We start from the raw sequence: 17,643 nt of genomic DNA, 5'->3' as shown, positions 1-17,643 counted from the left end.
CAAAGACAGTTTGAGAAACATCTAAGGGTACATAGACTCTTGCTTGCAGTATATATATTTTTTAAAGAGGCACTTCCTCACTTTTAGAAACTAAAGAAAACTTACCTTGTATAAGTTAAGCTTGTTTTTATAAAATCTGCCCCAGCTAACAAGCCCGAAGACGGCACCAATGGCTGGATATAATGATTATTTGTTATTGCAACAGGAATGATTAAAAAGCACATTAATTCACACATCTGCACAAATATACACCATAAACCGCATGACATCTTTTTATTCAAAACTATAGAGTGAAATCACAACCTTACATCGGCATCAACGAGGGATTTGTCCTTTCTCATGAAACTACAAATTATTTTACCACAAATGCAAATTTAAATTCCCTGCATGTCTTCTCTGTTTTCTCATTTATTTCCCAGTTACACATTTTGGAAACAGAGATGGAGATTTTTTTTTAATTAAATGAGAAAATAAAAATTCATCATCGCTTGAGTACAGTGAATCCTCGAGCCCCCGATAGGCTAGTGGGGAGAATGATTATTGTTACAGTTCAACAAACATATCACTTTGACATAGTAACTAAAGGTGATTTCTCTTCAGCTGGTCCCAGGCATGTGAGAATAAACATGGACTAACTAAAGAGAATGAGTGACATCTGCTGGATGATAAGAGAAATGAAAAGAAAAAAATTAAAGTATGTAAATGCTCACATTTCACCATCCTAGAACCCACCGCAGTCTGAAATCTGTAACAACATAACAAAGTTGGTATAAATCCTCGGGAACAAAAGGGTAACGGGGTGTGATGGGAGGAGTACAACATGTAGGTTGTAGTATTGTGGGTCCAATCAAGGGAGCCTCAGCCCCCGAGCAGCCATGCGACCTATATAAATACTGTGTTTCCGTTGCCTGTGATTTTCTACATCTTATTGTTGATTTCTGTAATCTGTGGCTTTCCATCAGCTTGACTCTGGCTGGGTCTGTGCAAGCAATCACATGAGCTTTGCAAATCTAGGACCAAGAAATTCACCCAAACCCATCATTAGAAGGATCAAAACAAAACTCAGCCCCCAAATGGACAGACACATGGCATCAGACATTGCTCATTCATCCCTTAAGTTGCGCTTTCATTTTTCAATTTTAAAAGCTATTTCTTAATGAGGTAACAGGATAACTCTTTATTGAGAGCCTGTCCTGTTATTTCATTTAGGCTGTCCTGCACCTCCATGATGTAGGTGTTCTTAACTCCTTTTATAGAGACGCTGAGTGTCAGTGGTTACACAGGCTGGAAGGCAAGGATCTGCCACTCACTCCTCAGTTCTACCTGACCCTGGGTCTGCACTTTTCACTCTACAAGCTGATTCTGGGGGCATGGTATTTTCATATCTTCCAGTGCCAATGCCATTTCAGGCCTCTTTTTAACTCTACAGCCTTTATTAAAGACAACAGATAATTGTCCATACACACTGACCGAAGACCTTGATTCTTTACTCATAACTTGGTCCTGCTTTTGGACATTGTCTGTAAGCAATTGCTTTGTAAAGACCTGCAGGCCACTTAGGTTGCACTCAGCATCTTTCCTTTCTTTCTCAAGAGCATTTTTAAATATGGTCTGGATCCTCCATTTCTTTATTTTTGCAGTGATGGACATGGATTAGGTAACTCCTGAGAGCTCTTCCAGCTGTGTATACACAGAAAATAAACCCAGACCGAGTTGCTGGTTTCCTTCTTGTTCTGTAATCACCCACTCTCAGAGTCAGTACATATACATTGTACTCCTCATTCCGTCGTTGAAAGAAGTGCTTTTTACCTTTTCGAATTTTTATTTTTGTTTACAGTATCTCATGACAACTCAAGTGAAACTACGTACTCAAAAGTAGTCTATTTTTACTCACAAACAAGGCCGCCCAAGATATTTTCTTGCCCGATTAAAAAATTGAAAATGTGTAGCCCCTACTCTTTCAGTCATCTGAAAATGAAAAGTTTATTTCGCCCAAAAAGGAAAATAGATATGATTAAAATTCACGACACATGTACACATGACCCCAAAACTATATTTTTTAATAAAAAGATCCTTTCTATGAATTACAGGAGAAACATCAGATAATAGCATACCAGCTCCTTAAGTAGTTGACAGAGTTTTCAAATTTCCTGAGGTTACAATTGTTATTATTTTACTTCCAAAATGAATAAAAGTGATCTTAATACTGTTTTAAATACTAATGTAGAAGGGGAAAGTAACACAATATAAATGTCTTCTACAGTTAGTCAAATTCTTGCGTTAAGATACAGCAGGTCGAATCTTGAACTCAGTAGCACCATCTAGTGGAGATAAACCAGAAATGCTTGTTTTCTTTGGTTGTTGGTCCCAGTGCCCAGCAACAGCTAATCCAGCCTCGCATTCAGGGTGGTGGGAGCCTCCCTGCAATAGGTACTTCTTAGCAACAAAAATGTTATTTGCTTGAGAATAACTTAAAGTCCCACTTATGAAATATACCAAACAATTTACCTTACTATTATAAAAATGTAAGTATCTAATTATGAGCTTATTCTTAACAACCTCACATCATAAAAGATGCGGATAAATGATCTTATAAGGAGTTGAATGCTGTGTGTGTGTGTGTGTGTGTGTGTGTTTTAAATTACTCATTCACTCATTTATTAACAGACATACTTAATTTGTAGTTTCTTTTATTTTCTACTTCTGCAATCTTGCATAACTCCCGTGCTCTGTTTACACTTCTGTGACAGACATTAAACTGAACCCCAAGTTACACCAACGTCCTCATTCTTGCTTGTTACTACTGTTGCTTCCTGAATTATCCAGGCTACCTGGTTGACGCTGCAGTCACTTTGCACTGTTATCTGTGTATTGATTACAAGTAATTCTCCTACTCAGAGATTGTCTGAAAGACTGCCATTGCGTGATTCACTATATTCCTTTTTCTCTAGCAGCCTAAGTCACAGAATCTGATTACAAAACCTAGAGCCCCTGCCACCTCCTTTTGGATCACGAGCAAAACATAAATATGCACTGTTATTAAGCCACTGAAATTCTGGGATTGTCTGTGCTTGCAGCATAACCCAGCCAATCTTGAGGGAAACAAATGATTAGCTCAATGTAAAACAGATAAGGCAGCTCATAAATCCACTCACCTGGATGAACAAAGAGACATCATTATAGGCTGAAAGCAAGTACAGAAGGTCCTGCCCTTCTCTCTGTGTTGTGTAATTCCCACTTTCCCTGGGACACTAGATGTCATATGTGACGTGAGACTTGTTGGCACATCCATGGAACAAAGGTCTCCAAGTCAATGCATATTTACCTCTCTGACCTCAGATTCCTCCCTTACTTCATCACATTTCTGCTTGATAATTAAGACAAATAATCTCTGTCAAAAGAGTAAACTTCCTCTTAGCTTGTGTGTCTAATGGCAGAGACTCTCAAAGGAGCCAGGCTGTTGTTTCAACTTTCAGGTCAGTGGAGCCATTTTTGTTTCTCCTGGAAAGCAAGGTCTTTAGAGTAGCATAGCCCAAGTCACGAGAACAGAGGTGACAAGGACAAAAAGTGCCGGTTGGTCATAAGGTGTTAAAAAATGCCACCTCTGGGGGCTTCCCTGGTGGCGCAGTGGTTGAGAGTCCGCCTGCCGATGCAGGGGACACGGGTTCGTGCCCCGGTCCGGGAGGATCCCACATGCCGCGGAGCGGCTGGACCCGTGAGCCCTGGCCGCTGAGCCTGCACGTCCGGAGCCTGTGCTCCGCAACGGGAGAGACCACAGCAGTGAGAGGCCTGCATACCGCAAAAAAAAAAAAAAAGTTTTAAAAAAATGCCACCTCTGATTTGGCCAATGGGGGGATCTTCACGGTTGAGCCCACGGAGAACTGCCATCCCTGCTAACACGGTCACTCTGTCCTGAAGTCAGTGAGCAAGAACCAGAGGAGGTAAAGACAGAAGCTGACATCTGCAGGACAAGTCGTCTTCTCCACTTGGTCATTAAGAGCTGCCTCTTCTGGGAGAGCCCTCTGGTAAGAACTTCTGTGCGTCACTGATGTTCTCCCGTCCTGGGCGCGTTCCTAGATATCCTGTCCTGTGCTCTTCCCCAAGCTTACTTGTCTCCAAAGTTACTTCTTCCAAGTGCTGACCAACCACCCAGACTACAAGCAATTCCCAAGAACTGGTGTCGCTCCACACTTCTTGCAATCTCTCTTTCCAGGAAAAGTGAATCCTAAGACGTACTACTTAGACACCCGGTCGCTGAGATTTCCTTCTCCAGTATCCTGAAGGTCACCTCCAAGTACTATAGTTCTTCAGTTCATCACCCCTGCCTAATGCAGGATGTCATGGGGAGCCATCTATGAGCCAAACTCAGTTTTTTTCTTCTTCAGATAACTCCATGTCAGGTCACAGATGTGATTGAGAAAGGGACAGATGGCAGTGAGTTTACCAGTTCATTCAGGGCTTGTCTGGTCCCATATAATCCCTTCAATTAAATGTTGGAGAGTTGTAATGACTTGAGGCTTAGAGGATCAGACAGAACTTATTTTTGACGTGCCCCTCAAGTTTCACGATTACTGGCATCTCAAAGCCCGAGCATGAACCAAGAATTATTCTCAAAGCAATATTTACTTTCTGAAGAGAGCATGGCTTTGTTCCAAAACCCTAAGGGTATTCACTCTGATTCACCCATCAGAGCTCATCACAGACTCCACACAGCAGCCCAGTCAGGTGCAGGCTCTGGAAGCACCACTGGACCCACCAGGACATTGTCAGAATTGCTTGCATAGCAAACGGGTTGAACAGAAGGATCTTCTTTTATTCTGGGCCCCATTCAGGCTTTCAGCCTTTGATTTACCAGGTTATTCAGCATTGGGGTTGGAGCAGACACCACAATGGGTTCATGCTGCCTCCTAAGCCCAAGATGACAACATATGAAATGTTTAAAAATAAAAGATGGACCTTAATAAATGAACAAGGACCAAGAGACTTAAAAAGGGGTCATAGAAATTATAAAAGAACAAAGTAGAACTTTTACAGTGGTAGGGGGCATAGGGGGTCGCCATTTGCCTTTTACTTTAAAAGTGATATTCTATCCCAACCCAAATTTCTGATCCCCTAGGCACTCCACAGTAGTGGAAGATCCCTGAAATTTGTGGGACAAAGCTCCCACCCTCTGATGCACATGTATATTAATAAGTATCCTTCCCCAAAGTTCTAAATCAGTACTATACCTTGTGGGATGGGGATAGACTTAGGCTCCCTGCTCATTAAATTATAGCAGAAAACAAAATATTGATGCCCTGAGGCAAGATGGTAAAATCTACCTGAGTGTAAAAGCAAACTTATGGCATTCTCTGCTTATTAGGAAAAAGGGAGACCAAAAAAATGTGTTTGCCAAATCAGTAGCTCCATATTAAGCTGCGAAGGGCTGTTTTTTCTCGAGCAAAGAGATGCCTGCGCTTCCATGTTTGGCATCGTTTTGGACGTGCTGCTCTAAGACACTTCCTGCCACAATACAACCAGCTCCCGGATGAAGGGAACACACGCAAGGTTCATGCACTCCTAGCTCTTAAAAACATACACAAAAGCTCCAAGGGAAGAGGGGGGAAAGACCAGTGAGTTAAAACCTAAATGTGAGCAGTAACCAAAACCAAAATTCAGAATTTTCTGGAAGGCAGAGGTCCATACAAAGTTAGAATCAAGAGATTGAGCCCTGGGCCCACAGAAGGGGGATGGGGGCCCCAGGTTAAGCCACAGCCCTTGAAAACACCTAAGGAGGTCACCGGTCAGAACAGTAAAAGCTGGCCCTCCAGGCAGAAGCAAATGCAAATCTGGCTGGAGGTAAGTTGTTTCACCAATTAAGGTGCTCAGACTTTCTACAGATGTGAGCTCACAGTTTAAAAAATAAATAAATAAAACAAAAACCGAAAACAACTAACCACCAAGACACAAGGAGTAAACTGCCATGAGTAAGAGTCCGCAGAAAAAGAAATTTTTTTAAAGGTCTTCAGATATTAGAATCTTCAGACTCACATTTTTTTAAATGACAATATATGAAATGTTTAAAAATAAAAGATGAACTTTAGTAAATGAGCAAGAACCAAGAGACTTAAAAAGGGGTCGTGGAGTTTATTTTTGTGTATGGTGTTAGGGAGTGTTCTAATTTCATTCTTTTACACGTAGCTGTCCAGTTTTCCCAGCACCACTTATGGAAGAGGCTGTCTTTTCTCCACTGTATATTCTTGCCTCCTTTATCAAACATAAGGTGATGATATGTGCATGGGTTTATCTCTGGGCTTTCTATCCTGTTCCATTGATCTATATTTCTGTTTTTGTGCCAGTACCATACTCTCTTGTAGCTTTGTAGTATAGCCTGAAGTCAGGGAGCCTGATTCCTCCAACTCTGTTTTCCTTTCTCAAGATTGCTTTGCCTATTCGGGGTCTTTTGTGTTTCCATATGAATTGTAAGATTTTTTGTTCTAATTCTGTGAAGAATGCCATTGGTAGTTTGATAGGGATTGCACTGAAGCTGTAGATTGCTTTGGGTGGTATAGTCATTTTCACAATATTGATTCTTCCAGTCCAAGAACATGGTACTTAAATGTAAGACCAGACACTAAAACTTTTAGAGGAAAATATAGGAAAAACACTCTTTGACATAAACCACAGCAAGATCTTTTTTGACCCACCTCCTAGAGAAGCAGAAATAAAAACAAAAATAAACAAATGGGACTTAGTTAAACTTAAAAGCTTTTACACAGCAAAGGAAACCATAAACAAGAGAAAAAGACAACCCTCAGAATGGGAGAAAATATGTGCAAATGAAACAACAGACAAAGGATTAATCTCCAAAATATACAAACAGCTCATGGAGCTCAATATCAAAAAAAAAAAAAAAAATCCAGTTAAAAAATGTGCGGAAGACCTAAATAGACATTTTACCAAGGAAGACATACAGATGGACAAGAGGCACATGAAACGATGCTCAACATCACTAATAGAGAAATGCAAACCAAAACTACAGTGAGGTACCACCTCATGCGGGTCAGAATGGCCATTATCAGAAAAGCTAGAAACAATAAATCCTGGAAAGGGTTTGGTGAAAAGGGAACCCTCCTACACTGTTGGTGGCAATGTAAACTGATACAACCACTATGGAAAACAGTATGGAGGTTCCTTTAAAAAGTACAAATAGAACTACCATATGACCCAGCAATCCCAATACTGGGCATATATCCTGAGAAAACCATAATTAATTCAAAAAGAAACATGCGCCACAATGTTCATTGCAGCACTATTTACAATAGCCAGGACATGGAATCAACCTAAATGTCCATCAACAGATGAATGGATAAAGAAGATGTGGCACATGTATACAATGGAATATTACTCTGCCGTAAAAAGAAACGAAATTGAGTTATTTGTAGTGGTGGATAGACCTAGAGTCTGTCATACAGAGTGAAGTAAGTCAGAAAGAGAAAAACAAATACCGTGTGCTAACACATATACATGGAATCTAAAAAAAAAAAAAGTGGTACTGATGAACCTAGTTGCAGGGCAGGAATAAAGAGGTAGACATGGAGGATGGACCTGAGGACATGGGGTGGGAGGGCGAAGCTGGGAGAGCAGCATCCACATATACACACGACGGAATGTGAAATAGTCGGCCGGTGGGAAGCAGCCGCGTAGCTCAGGGAGATCAGCTCGGTGCTGTGTGACCACCTAGAGGGGTGGGATAGGGAGGGTGGGAGGGCGGCTCAAGAGGGAGGGCATATGAGGGCATGTGTATGCATACGGCTGATTCGCTTTGTTGTGCAACAGAAACTAACACAGTACTGTGAAGCAATTACACTCCAATAAAGATCTATTTTTAAAAGGGGGGGTCATGGAAATTATAAAAGAGCAAAGTAGAACTTTAAGAAATAAAAAATAATAATTCTATAAATGGGTTAAATATCAGATTAGACACATCTTAAAAAAGAATTAGTGGCCTGGAAAATAGATCTGAAGAAAATATCCAGAATAATCTAAGAGGGAACAACGAGAACAAAATTTGAAAGAAAAGTTAAGGAGCCTTGAAAGAGTGAAGTATAACAGACTCCCACACAGAGAGAGCAGAAGGGCAATATTTGAAGAATTACTGCGTTTTCCATTTCTGTAAAAGAAATAAATCCACAGACACAAAATACAACTTATATCAAACTGGAAAGAAAAGAATATATCAGCAGCCAACAGAGAAAATACAGAATAAGATAAAATGATTAGACTGATACATATTCTAAGAAGCTAAAAGATAAGGCAGAAGATAGAGGAATAACATGCCTTAGTCCATTCAGCCAGCTACAACGAACTATCACAGACTGGGTAGCTAATAAAGAGCAAAATTTTTACTTCTCTGAGTTCTGAAGGCTGGAAATCTGAGATCCGGGTGCTGGCGTGGTCAGGTAGGGCCGTCTTCCAGGTAGCAGACTTCTTGTGTCCATACCCCTGCACAGGTGTGAGGGAGCTTTCACTGGGGCCTCGTTTATACGGGCATGGATCTCGTTCGCAGGACTCTGCTCTCAGGACCTGATCTCAGGACCAAAGGCCCTACCTCGTAAGGTAACCCTATCACACTGAGCACTCAGGTTTCATCATACGAATTGGGGGCTGGGGGCAGCTGTGCTGAAACATTCAGCCTATAGCAAATATCTTCAAAGAGTTGAGAGAAAATAACAGTCCATCCGGAATTAATCACTCAGCAAAACGTTTCAACAACATGGACAAAGCAACATATTTTTTGATAAACAAAACCTAAGAGCATTAACACCATCATTTTTTCATCAAAGGAACATCTAAGAGATGAACTTCAGAAAGATGGGCAAAGCAGGAAGCAGTGGCAAGTCAGGAAAATGGTACATATTATGAGTAAACCTAAACGTAGACGTTTATAGTGATGATGATGAGGGTGATGTCAGATTTGTCCTATTTAATTTGAAAAAAGCTAAAATAATGGACCATAGTAGCATGTAGGTCATGAGCAGGTGAATATGGCCCAAGTGTGCCGCCTGGAACTCTTCAAGATGCTGGGAATACAGCCCAGCCGTAGACAAAGTAAAAAAATCCCAGCTCTCGTGAAACTTGCATTCTTAAGAATTAATTTAAGAATCATTAACTTAAAAATGTGTTACACATGTATGGTAATATTTCAAGGTTTACATAAATTTTTAAGAAAAAATATCAGTGAATTAAAAATGAAATAAAAACAAACAAGAAGGCTCAATTCAAAATAAAACAAGAAAAGAAATGAGCAAAGAAACAGAAGATTGTATATAAAATACAAAAAGGAGAGAATAATTCCAAATAAATTGATATTCATAACCACCAATTAAAAGATAGAGGTTATCAGATTGGCTTTTTTTTTAACATCTTAATTGGAGTATAATTGTTTTACAATGTTGTGTTAGTTTCTGCTGTATAACAGTGAATCAGCTATACATATACATATATCCCCATATCTCCTCCCTCTTGCATCTCCCTCCTTCCCACCCTATTCCACCCCTCTAGGTGGTCACAAAGCACGGAGCTGATCTCCCTGTGCTATGTGGCTGCTTCCCACTAGCTATCTATTTTACATTTGGTAGTGTATATATGTCCATGCCACTCTCTCACTTTGTCTCAGCTTACCCTTCCCCCTCCCCGTGTCCTCAAGTCCATTCTCTACGTCTGAGTCTATTCCTGTCCTGCCCCTAGGTTCTTCAGAAACATTTTTTTTAGATTCCATATATACGTGTTAGCATATGGTATTTTTCTCTTTCTGACTTACTTCACTCTGTATGACAGTCCCTAGGTCCATCCACCTCACTACAAATAACTCAATTTCGTTCCTTTTTATGGCTGAGTAATATTCCAATGTATGTATGTGCCACATCTTCTTTATCCATTCCTCTGTCGATGGACACTTAGGTTACTTCCATGTCCTGGCTATTGTAAACAGTGCTGCAATGAACATTGTGGTACATGAATCTTTTTGAATGATGGTTTTCTCAGGGTATATGCCCAGTAGTGGGATTGCTGGGTCGTATGGTAGATATACTTTTGGTTTTTTAAGGAACCTCCACACTGTTCTCCATAGTGGCTGCATCAATTTACATTCCCAACAACAGTGCAAGAGGGTTCCCTTTTCTCCACACCCTCCCAGCATTTATTGTCTGTAGATTTTCTGATGATGGCCATTCTGACTGGTGTGAGTTGATACCTCATTGCAGTTTTGATTTGCATTTCTCTAATGATTAGTGATGTGGAGCATCAGATTGGATTTTTAAAATCCAGCTTTATGCTATTTAAAGGAGACATCCCTAAACACAAGGACATAATAAGGATGAAAGCAAAATGGCTGGAAACTGTCTGCTGTGGAGCCACAGCGTCTACTGCTGCCAAACAGTTTGTAGTTCAGATTGCCCAGAAAATACCATTTTTTCATCCTGTTAGTGGGTTTGTTTTGAATCTGGTTTTCAATAACTTTTAAAAACTTACTTGTCTTGTTTCAGCAGGAGTGGATTTATCGGCAGTATGCACACATTTGCGATAAGACTGATTTATTTCCCTTAGTCCCACTCTTAGAGATACTTTTTCCACACCACTGGTTTCGAGCCCCGTCTGTTCATGAGATTAGATATTGCTTTCTCTTAGCTTAACCCTCTCACAGCTTTTGGCAAGTTCTGTGTGACGCAAGACTAAAGGAACCCACAAGTGCACATTCCTGTGGGTAATTTTTCTTTATGCGTTTCCGTGTTGTAAACCATACCCATCAGGCCGCAACACGAGGCGGCATGGAATGCGGGAGACCTAGTACTTGTTTTTTTCGGATCTACCACCAGGGGGCACCAAAGCCCCAGTAATCAGCAAAAGAGGCTCATTTGAGAAAAACCAGACACCAAGGTGTAGACCTTGCACAGAGCACAGTGCCCAGCTGAAGGCTGTCTGTGAAATGACTGGACATGAAAACTTCTTACTGTAAAAAATTAACTTTAAAACCAAGAAATTGGGAAAATTGTACTGATGAAAACTACTTCCCTCTCTAGTGATTTTATAGGTTACACTGAACTTAAAATATTTCACTTAGAAGATGAATAAATATATAGGAAATTATATGAATGAGTTATATTAAGTTCTTATATGAAAATATATGAATATATATAGAAAATTATTCTCTTATGCAATCTCACTAAATAATTAAAAGAGTGATGCCCTGGATATATATTTGCTTCTTTCCCCTGTTAATCTTCGTAAAGCTTGTTGGGCCTGAGTGTCTTCTATAAACAAGCTCTTTATTATGTGATTTCTAGCCAGGGGTACCTGACTCCTGTAGTTCACCAGAAAATGTGAGGCAACCATCACATAGTTAAAGCTGAGTAAGAGGCTGGATGACACGTAGTAGATGTGCAGTAACTAGTGTTATGTATGTCCTGGTGATGGACATTGTAATGGACTTTGGAGCCAGATAGACCTGTGTTCAAAACCCCTCCTAGTCTGACCTTGAGCTAAGTTTCCTGAACCTGTTTTTCCACATCTGTATCCCACATCAGTCCTGTTCCTTGGATGAGCCAAGAATCCTTGTCTCAGAGTCTGGCCCTTGCTACTCCCGGGGTCAGGATTTCTCCTCTTTCTGATACCCTGAAGTCCATTCTCTCATCTCCTTCAGGTATCAGCTTGCACCCAAACACGCCTTATCCCCATTCCCCGATTCTTTTTCTCCATAGTACTTATTATGACACAAAATACATCTTACTGCCTCATGTGTTTGCTAGAGATCCTCCCCACCAGACGGTGAGCTCCATGAGAGCAGAAATTGTTTTTTTCTGTTTTGACCACTGCTCCGTCTCTAGCGATTAGAACAGTGCCTGGCAAACAGGAGCACAGTAAACGTCTGCTGAGTAATGAATGACTCCCAGGAATGTTATGGCTGCTGCTGATGTTTATAAATCACCTAGCATATAATAGCAGGTAAATTGTAGCTGTTATTATGAAATTCTGTTATATTGTAGACTCAATTTCTTGATTCCTATTACAATTTGAACTTTTTTTAAACAAGGAGTCTTGAAATTGATTAACTAGGTCATGACCATCTTTTTTTTTCTTTTAATGACATGGAAGAAGGGTAAATGAGCATGTGCCTGTAGCCCGAAGTATTATTTTGTGAAACTTCACTTGCAATTTTGTGTGTGGCAGGAGTGTGTCATAAAAGCACAGGTACTGATATAGACCCACTGCCTTTCATAGGTTGCCCTGGAGATCTTTTCTCACGGAATGTGCCTTCCTGGAAGGGGACTGACCAGCAGGAGGCCTTAGATTTGGAAGGATTGGTCCCTCTGGCCTACTGGAGTCATCCCAGCCAGATAATAGGGCTCACATTTTATCCTGGAAGCCCTTCAGCATCACCAGATTTAGCACTTAATGCAGCTCCAAGACTATGTCACAGAAGCAGACAGGTAAGATCACCTGATCACCTGTTGGATAAGGCCATCTGTTTTTCCAGCAATTCTGTGGATGACTTTACATTTTCCCTTGGAGTCCGAGCATCTCTCCGGTTGACGGGTCCCACTGGGGTCGGCTGCTGCACTGCAGCCAGCTGCGCTGAGCCTGGACACGGTTCCGCAGGTGTCCACTCAGAGCAAGCAGTCTCAGCATCCAGCTTAGCCTTCCCGGCCCACTGCACTGTCAGGAGAATCTTGGCTGCATGATTCAACGTGACGTGTGCAGTGTGCCCCCCACGCCCCTCCCCTGCCTCCCACCCACTTTAGTGTGTTTACTCTGTCATTAGTAATCACTGCGATTACAATATTTTACTTCCTGACTCTATAACCGGAAAAATCTTAAAGGCAGGGCTGAGAACTCCCGGCTTTACTCTAAAAAACAAAACAAAAACAAACTTCCCAAGAACATTTAAAGTGCTTGAGGTGCTGTCTGTATTACCACATCACTCCACCCCAGGGTGTAAGCAAGCACAGTGTCTGGCCCATTACAGATGCTGCATAATGCACACAGATCCGTAAAGTAAAGCTGGTGAAATCTGAATAAGGTCTATGGATTGTGCCAGTTCCCAGGTTCTGATACTGAACTATAGTTATGTAAGATGTCACCTCAAGGGGAAGCTGAGATTAAGGGTACATAGGACTCGTCTGTGCTATTTTTGAAACTTCCAGTGAACCGTAATAATTTTTGAAGGGTTAATAAAGGCCTTTAAACAATATATTTAGCCTCCTTCCTAACCAACACCCTTTGCAAAACTGGAATGACTGTTAGGTTACTTACCAGAAATGCATTTCTAATTAGCAGGGATGGGCAGGCAAAGGACAACTTTTAGAACCTGTCAGCAGTCTATATAATGAGAGGAGTATCTCATTACCAGAAGGGTGATCAGGGATTGTTAAGTAGACAAATGACCAATGGAGAGAAATAAGAAAATATAATGCACTGATTTTAAATAAAAATAAATACTTAGAACTTGGTAGAAAAGATGCTGAGTAAATACATGTTTAATTTCTTGATTGCTACGGTATAATCCAGTGTAAAGAGCTGGTGGTCAGTGAACTGTCAGTCTTGAAGTTGAAAGCTACAAATAATGGGAGATAGAGCTGATTCAGGTTCCTCATCTCTTTGGGGTGCTTCCTCTCCTGATGAGGCCTCTGACATGTTACCTTGACTTCTGTAACTTCCTGGATACCGACCCATGGTGATGCTGTTCCACTAGAGGATTCTGCAGTTTTCTTAGCTCTCCCAAAACCAATGACAATGCTGAATCCTTCCTGCACCCTGTGCGCCCAGAAGGAAGCAGTGGTTGAGAAGCCCCCGACCTTGGACTTTGTGAGACCAGAACCATGCCCACCAAGCCCGCATGTTCTGAGAAATAACGGCATCCACCCCACCTCCGCAGGACTCTCTTATTTACCTGTCTCTAAGAAACCCAAGCCTCCTTCCTCTTCCGAGAAATCCTTCTGCAGAAACGGACGTTCTCTCCATTGCAAGGGCCAGAATAAATCCACCTCCCCTTCACCGTCGGTGCATTTTGTCTCACACGCCAACTTCCAGTCAGCTTTATTCCTTGTTTTTTCCCTGGCCTTTCTTATTCCAGATGGTTAAAATGAGGGTAAATTTTTCTGTACTTCTCACAATCATTTAATCAACTAATCTTCATGATCAAGCTAAGTGATTTTTTCCATTCTTAGTTGAAAAACATTGGCACAAGACTCAGTGTTTTGCATCAACTGAAACAACTACCTAAGTTGTCCTACCGTTATAGGTAAAAGAAAAAAACCCTGCATCTTTGCTAAGAGACTTTAAAGTCTGTGAACCGTTCGGCCCTGTTTCCTCAACTCCTCTATATGCCCTACATGTCGTAGAAGTAATAAAAACCTGCTGTGTGCCAAGAATCCCAGGAGGTCCTCTTCCCACACGTATTTACTTCTCCCAGCACTTCTGGAAGAAAGTTATGATCATCCCCATGTCTCTGGCGGAACAGCACAGCCTGTACGGAGGGGCCTTCAGCTCTGGTGCAGACGCCAGGGTCTGAATATGGGTTTTATCACTAACTACCTTTCAACTCCCAGATCCCTATTCCCAAGTATACTCAACAGATATACCAGTGGGATATGCATCAACCACACATATTCCAAGAAGGAAATACCTCTCTGCTCCTCTCCAGTGGGAAGGCCTGGCTGAAAGCTACTTGAGGTCTGTTCAGATAGACTGAGGCTCACCTACTGACGGGGCCAGTTTCCTTCTACAGGGATAACTCACTCATCAGGCAACAGGCTGCAGAATCCAGAAATCTCGCTTTAACCAATCAAGCCAAGAGAAAATGTGTGACAGAAAATGTCTAAGGACTAAAGTTCTGATATAGCATTGCCCAGGTTCAGAGAAAACAAAAACAAAACCCAGCTGACCTCTTGTGTGGTCCCAGATAAAATACACTTAGGTTAAATATAACTAAGTTGCCCTCTAAATTCAACTTTCTGTTCTTTTGAGGGAGTATTTCTATCGTTTCAGTTGTCTGAGTTCACTGGGAAACATTCTTTTGAGAAACAGAAAGAAAAAGCAGGGTTCCCACAACTCAGTGGGCTCACAGGGTCGTCCCAGGGGTCAGGAGTGCGAGGGCAGCGACCCAAACCGCCGACATGCCCGGGAGGCCGAGAGGCCAGGAGGCTGGGCCCGCCACGCTTTCAAATGGAGCCAGCTGTCTATTCTGACCCGGTTCTTCATGAGCTCCACAGGCATCTTGAGAGTTTTTAAACTCAGGTCTGTGTGGTGACTTTCTAGTGTTACTTTATCCATCTTCTCAACCAGTCACTACCCCTTGGCTCTCACCAGAAGCCTGGCACTGGGAGAACCCAGGTCTCGGCAACCAGAGCGTCACTAGCCCGGCCCAGGTTGTCCCAAGGCATGAAAAGAAGGAAGAATAATCAGAGCTAACGTCACCAGGAGCTCAAGAATGACAAAGGCGGCCCTTACAGAGAGCATTCACTGCAAGGCAGTCCCCACGGTCTGGCCACATTACAGAGACAATGACTTGGTTCTCCATCAGCATTTATTGGGCGCCTGTTGTGTGCAAAGCGCTCTGCTAGGCGCTGGGCAAGATACAAAGATAACCCACGAGACTGCCCTCGGAGAGCTTACAGTCTAGTATAGGAGCGCAGTCTCTGGAGAAGACCTTTTAGGTGCAATTAACCTCCCCTGACCCACCCCACCAAAAAAAAAAAGAGGGGGTGGGAGGGGGAAGAAAAGAAAACCACCTCAAGGTTACTAGACTTGGTTTCAGCCATTTTCTCTTAGTGCAGCAGCTTCACATAAAAGAAAGCATCAATCTGAAAGTCTTTTAAAATGCATACTTTTACTCATAAACAAAATTCACTTTCATTAGAAAAATGCTGAATATTTATTGCAATTAAGAAAATCCTCAAACATATCTTCAGTATTTTCATGAATTTTTTTCTTATGAATCTGTATTTGTAAAGTAAACAGTTTCCCAAATTGCATCAAAACATGCAACCACTTTTTGAAACAGATCTCTTTAAACCACTGGCAGTCACATAAAAGGTACACAGGCTGCCTGCTAAAAGCAAGGGAAGCGTCTGAAATGGACAGATGTCTACTACCAAAATTCACAGCTTATGGTTTCTTCCTCCCATAAACTCATTTCAGGTCAAGTCAAAGCATTATAAAATAACACCTCCATTAACCTATACCCCCAAAGACCCAAAGCTTTAGATCATGAAGCTTTAGATAGAATAGTGAACAAACGTTCCTTGCGGCCTTTAAGCCTGTCTCTTAGTTGCCAGACCCACCAAAGAGCTGTAAAATAATTCCAAAAACAGAAGCTCAAAATAACCCCCTTTTCCTATTACACCATAGGGAATTTCTGAAGTTTTCTGTTATCTTCCTTTAAGCATAAAGAAACCAAATGTAATCAACTGGGGGAATAGAATCACTGATATAGCTGCTTGTCTAGGTTAAACTGCTAGAGAAAAGGAGCATGTAAGCACATCATCTTAAAATTAACTCATTTCTAAGCATAATTACTTTAGATGAGTGTCTTGCAATTATTCTCTTCCCAGGATCATCCCTGGGCTCAGATGTTTCTAATTAAAAGTGTGAAGCCTTGGGTCTTTGTGGCAACTTTCTAAGACTTCTTGAAAACACTGACACTGAGGTCGATGATATGGTTATCAACTGAACACAGGTCCATCTTCTTCGTGCAGAATTACAGTGAACTTACAAAGCTGTGCATACCCACAAGTGAGTTCCTGAGAGGGAGGTTTCTTATTCCCATGTTGGAGCATTCTTGTCCTGAGCAGCTTCCCTTAGCTAGTGAGTAAAAGCAAACACATCCATTGTGCTAGGGGGCCTTTCTACTCCCCTTTCTCACTGAACTCCAAAAAGTGGGTGGGCTTGGACTGAACAGGAATTGGAGTAAATTTCCACATTCATCTACAGCAAAGACAGATCCACACATGCAGAGGCCCACGAACACCTAAACCAGCCCCTGGTCTGGCTAAGGCTGCAGGCTTCTTACGTGTACCTGCCTCAAGGAGAACACACCCAACTTTTAAGCTTTGATGCCGACAGATTTTAAGTTTGTACAAACTATATAAGAAGTTAAATCTTCTGGGTGTAAAATCTAACAGAAGTCAAGTCAGATCAATATGAATTATGTGTTGTCTTTCAATCATCTGGCTGCCGTCACATTACTGAGGTGCTTTTCTGTTCAATCTCTCTGCCAAACGGATACAACAAATTTTACAGACGTGTGGTATAAAAGAACTACTATTTAAGCTAACTAGTCCAACTCTGTCATTTTACAGATAAAGAAACGGAGACCCTGAAAAGTTTAATGAAAAAGCTGGGAGCCAAACCCAGTCTAGCATTCATGATACTGTACTTCTGACCTTCAACTGACCTTCACAGAACACACACCCTTACAGGCAGGAGCTGTTCCAACCAATGCAATCAAACGGAGATGTATTTCATATGAAGTAAGTATAACAAATGTTAAGCCACTAATGTAAGCTATTCGTAGAAAATATTAGCCCTTTTTGGTTACTGCTGATAGTGTACCTACAGTGTTTGGTCTTGCTTTTAAGGGTGACTGATTTGTAGTTGCTTCCTTTG

The 17,643-nt window shown here is 41.5% G+C and overlaps 1 protein-coding gene and 1 long non-coding RNA gene across 3 annotated transcripts in view; both read left to right on the top strand.

Annotated features, from left to right (window-relative positions):
• Positions 1-12,528, top strand: part of LOC308608081 — a 53,539-nt gene extending 41,011 nt beyond the window's left edge. For both annotated transcript variants that reach the window (XR_014014087.1, XR_014014088.1), the window contains exon 3: positions 12,259-12,528. This is a non-coding gene — a long non-coding RNA (uncharacterized lncRNA). The remainder of the gene's footprint in view (positions 1-12,258) is intronic.
• A 2,977-nt stretch (positions 12,529-15,505) lies between these two features.
• Positions 15,506-17,643, top strand: part of ASB5 (ankyrin repeat and SOCS box containing 5) — a gene marked incomplete at its 5' end in the record, with an annotated part of 96,357 nt that continues 94,219 nt past the window's right edge. The window contains one exon of the mRNA XM_081220903.1: positions 15,506-17,507. Coding sequence (XP_081077029.1) covers positions 17,476-17,507 — 32 coding nt within the window. The remainder of the gene's footprint in view (positions 17,508-17,643) is intronic.

Source organism: Mesoplodon bidens (assembly GCF_964165515.1).
Source record: "Mesoplodon bidens genome assembly, chromosome: 20".
Lineage (NCBI taxonomy): Eukaryota > Metazoa > Chordata > Mammalia > Artiodactyla > Ziphiidae > Mesoplodon > Mesoplodon bidens.
This window is presented reverse-complemented; position numbering and strand designations above follow the sequence as displayed.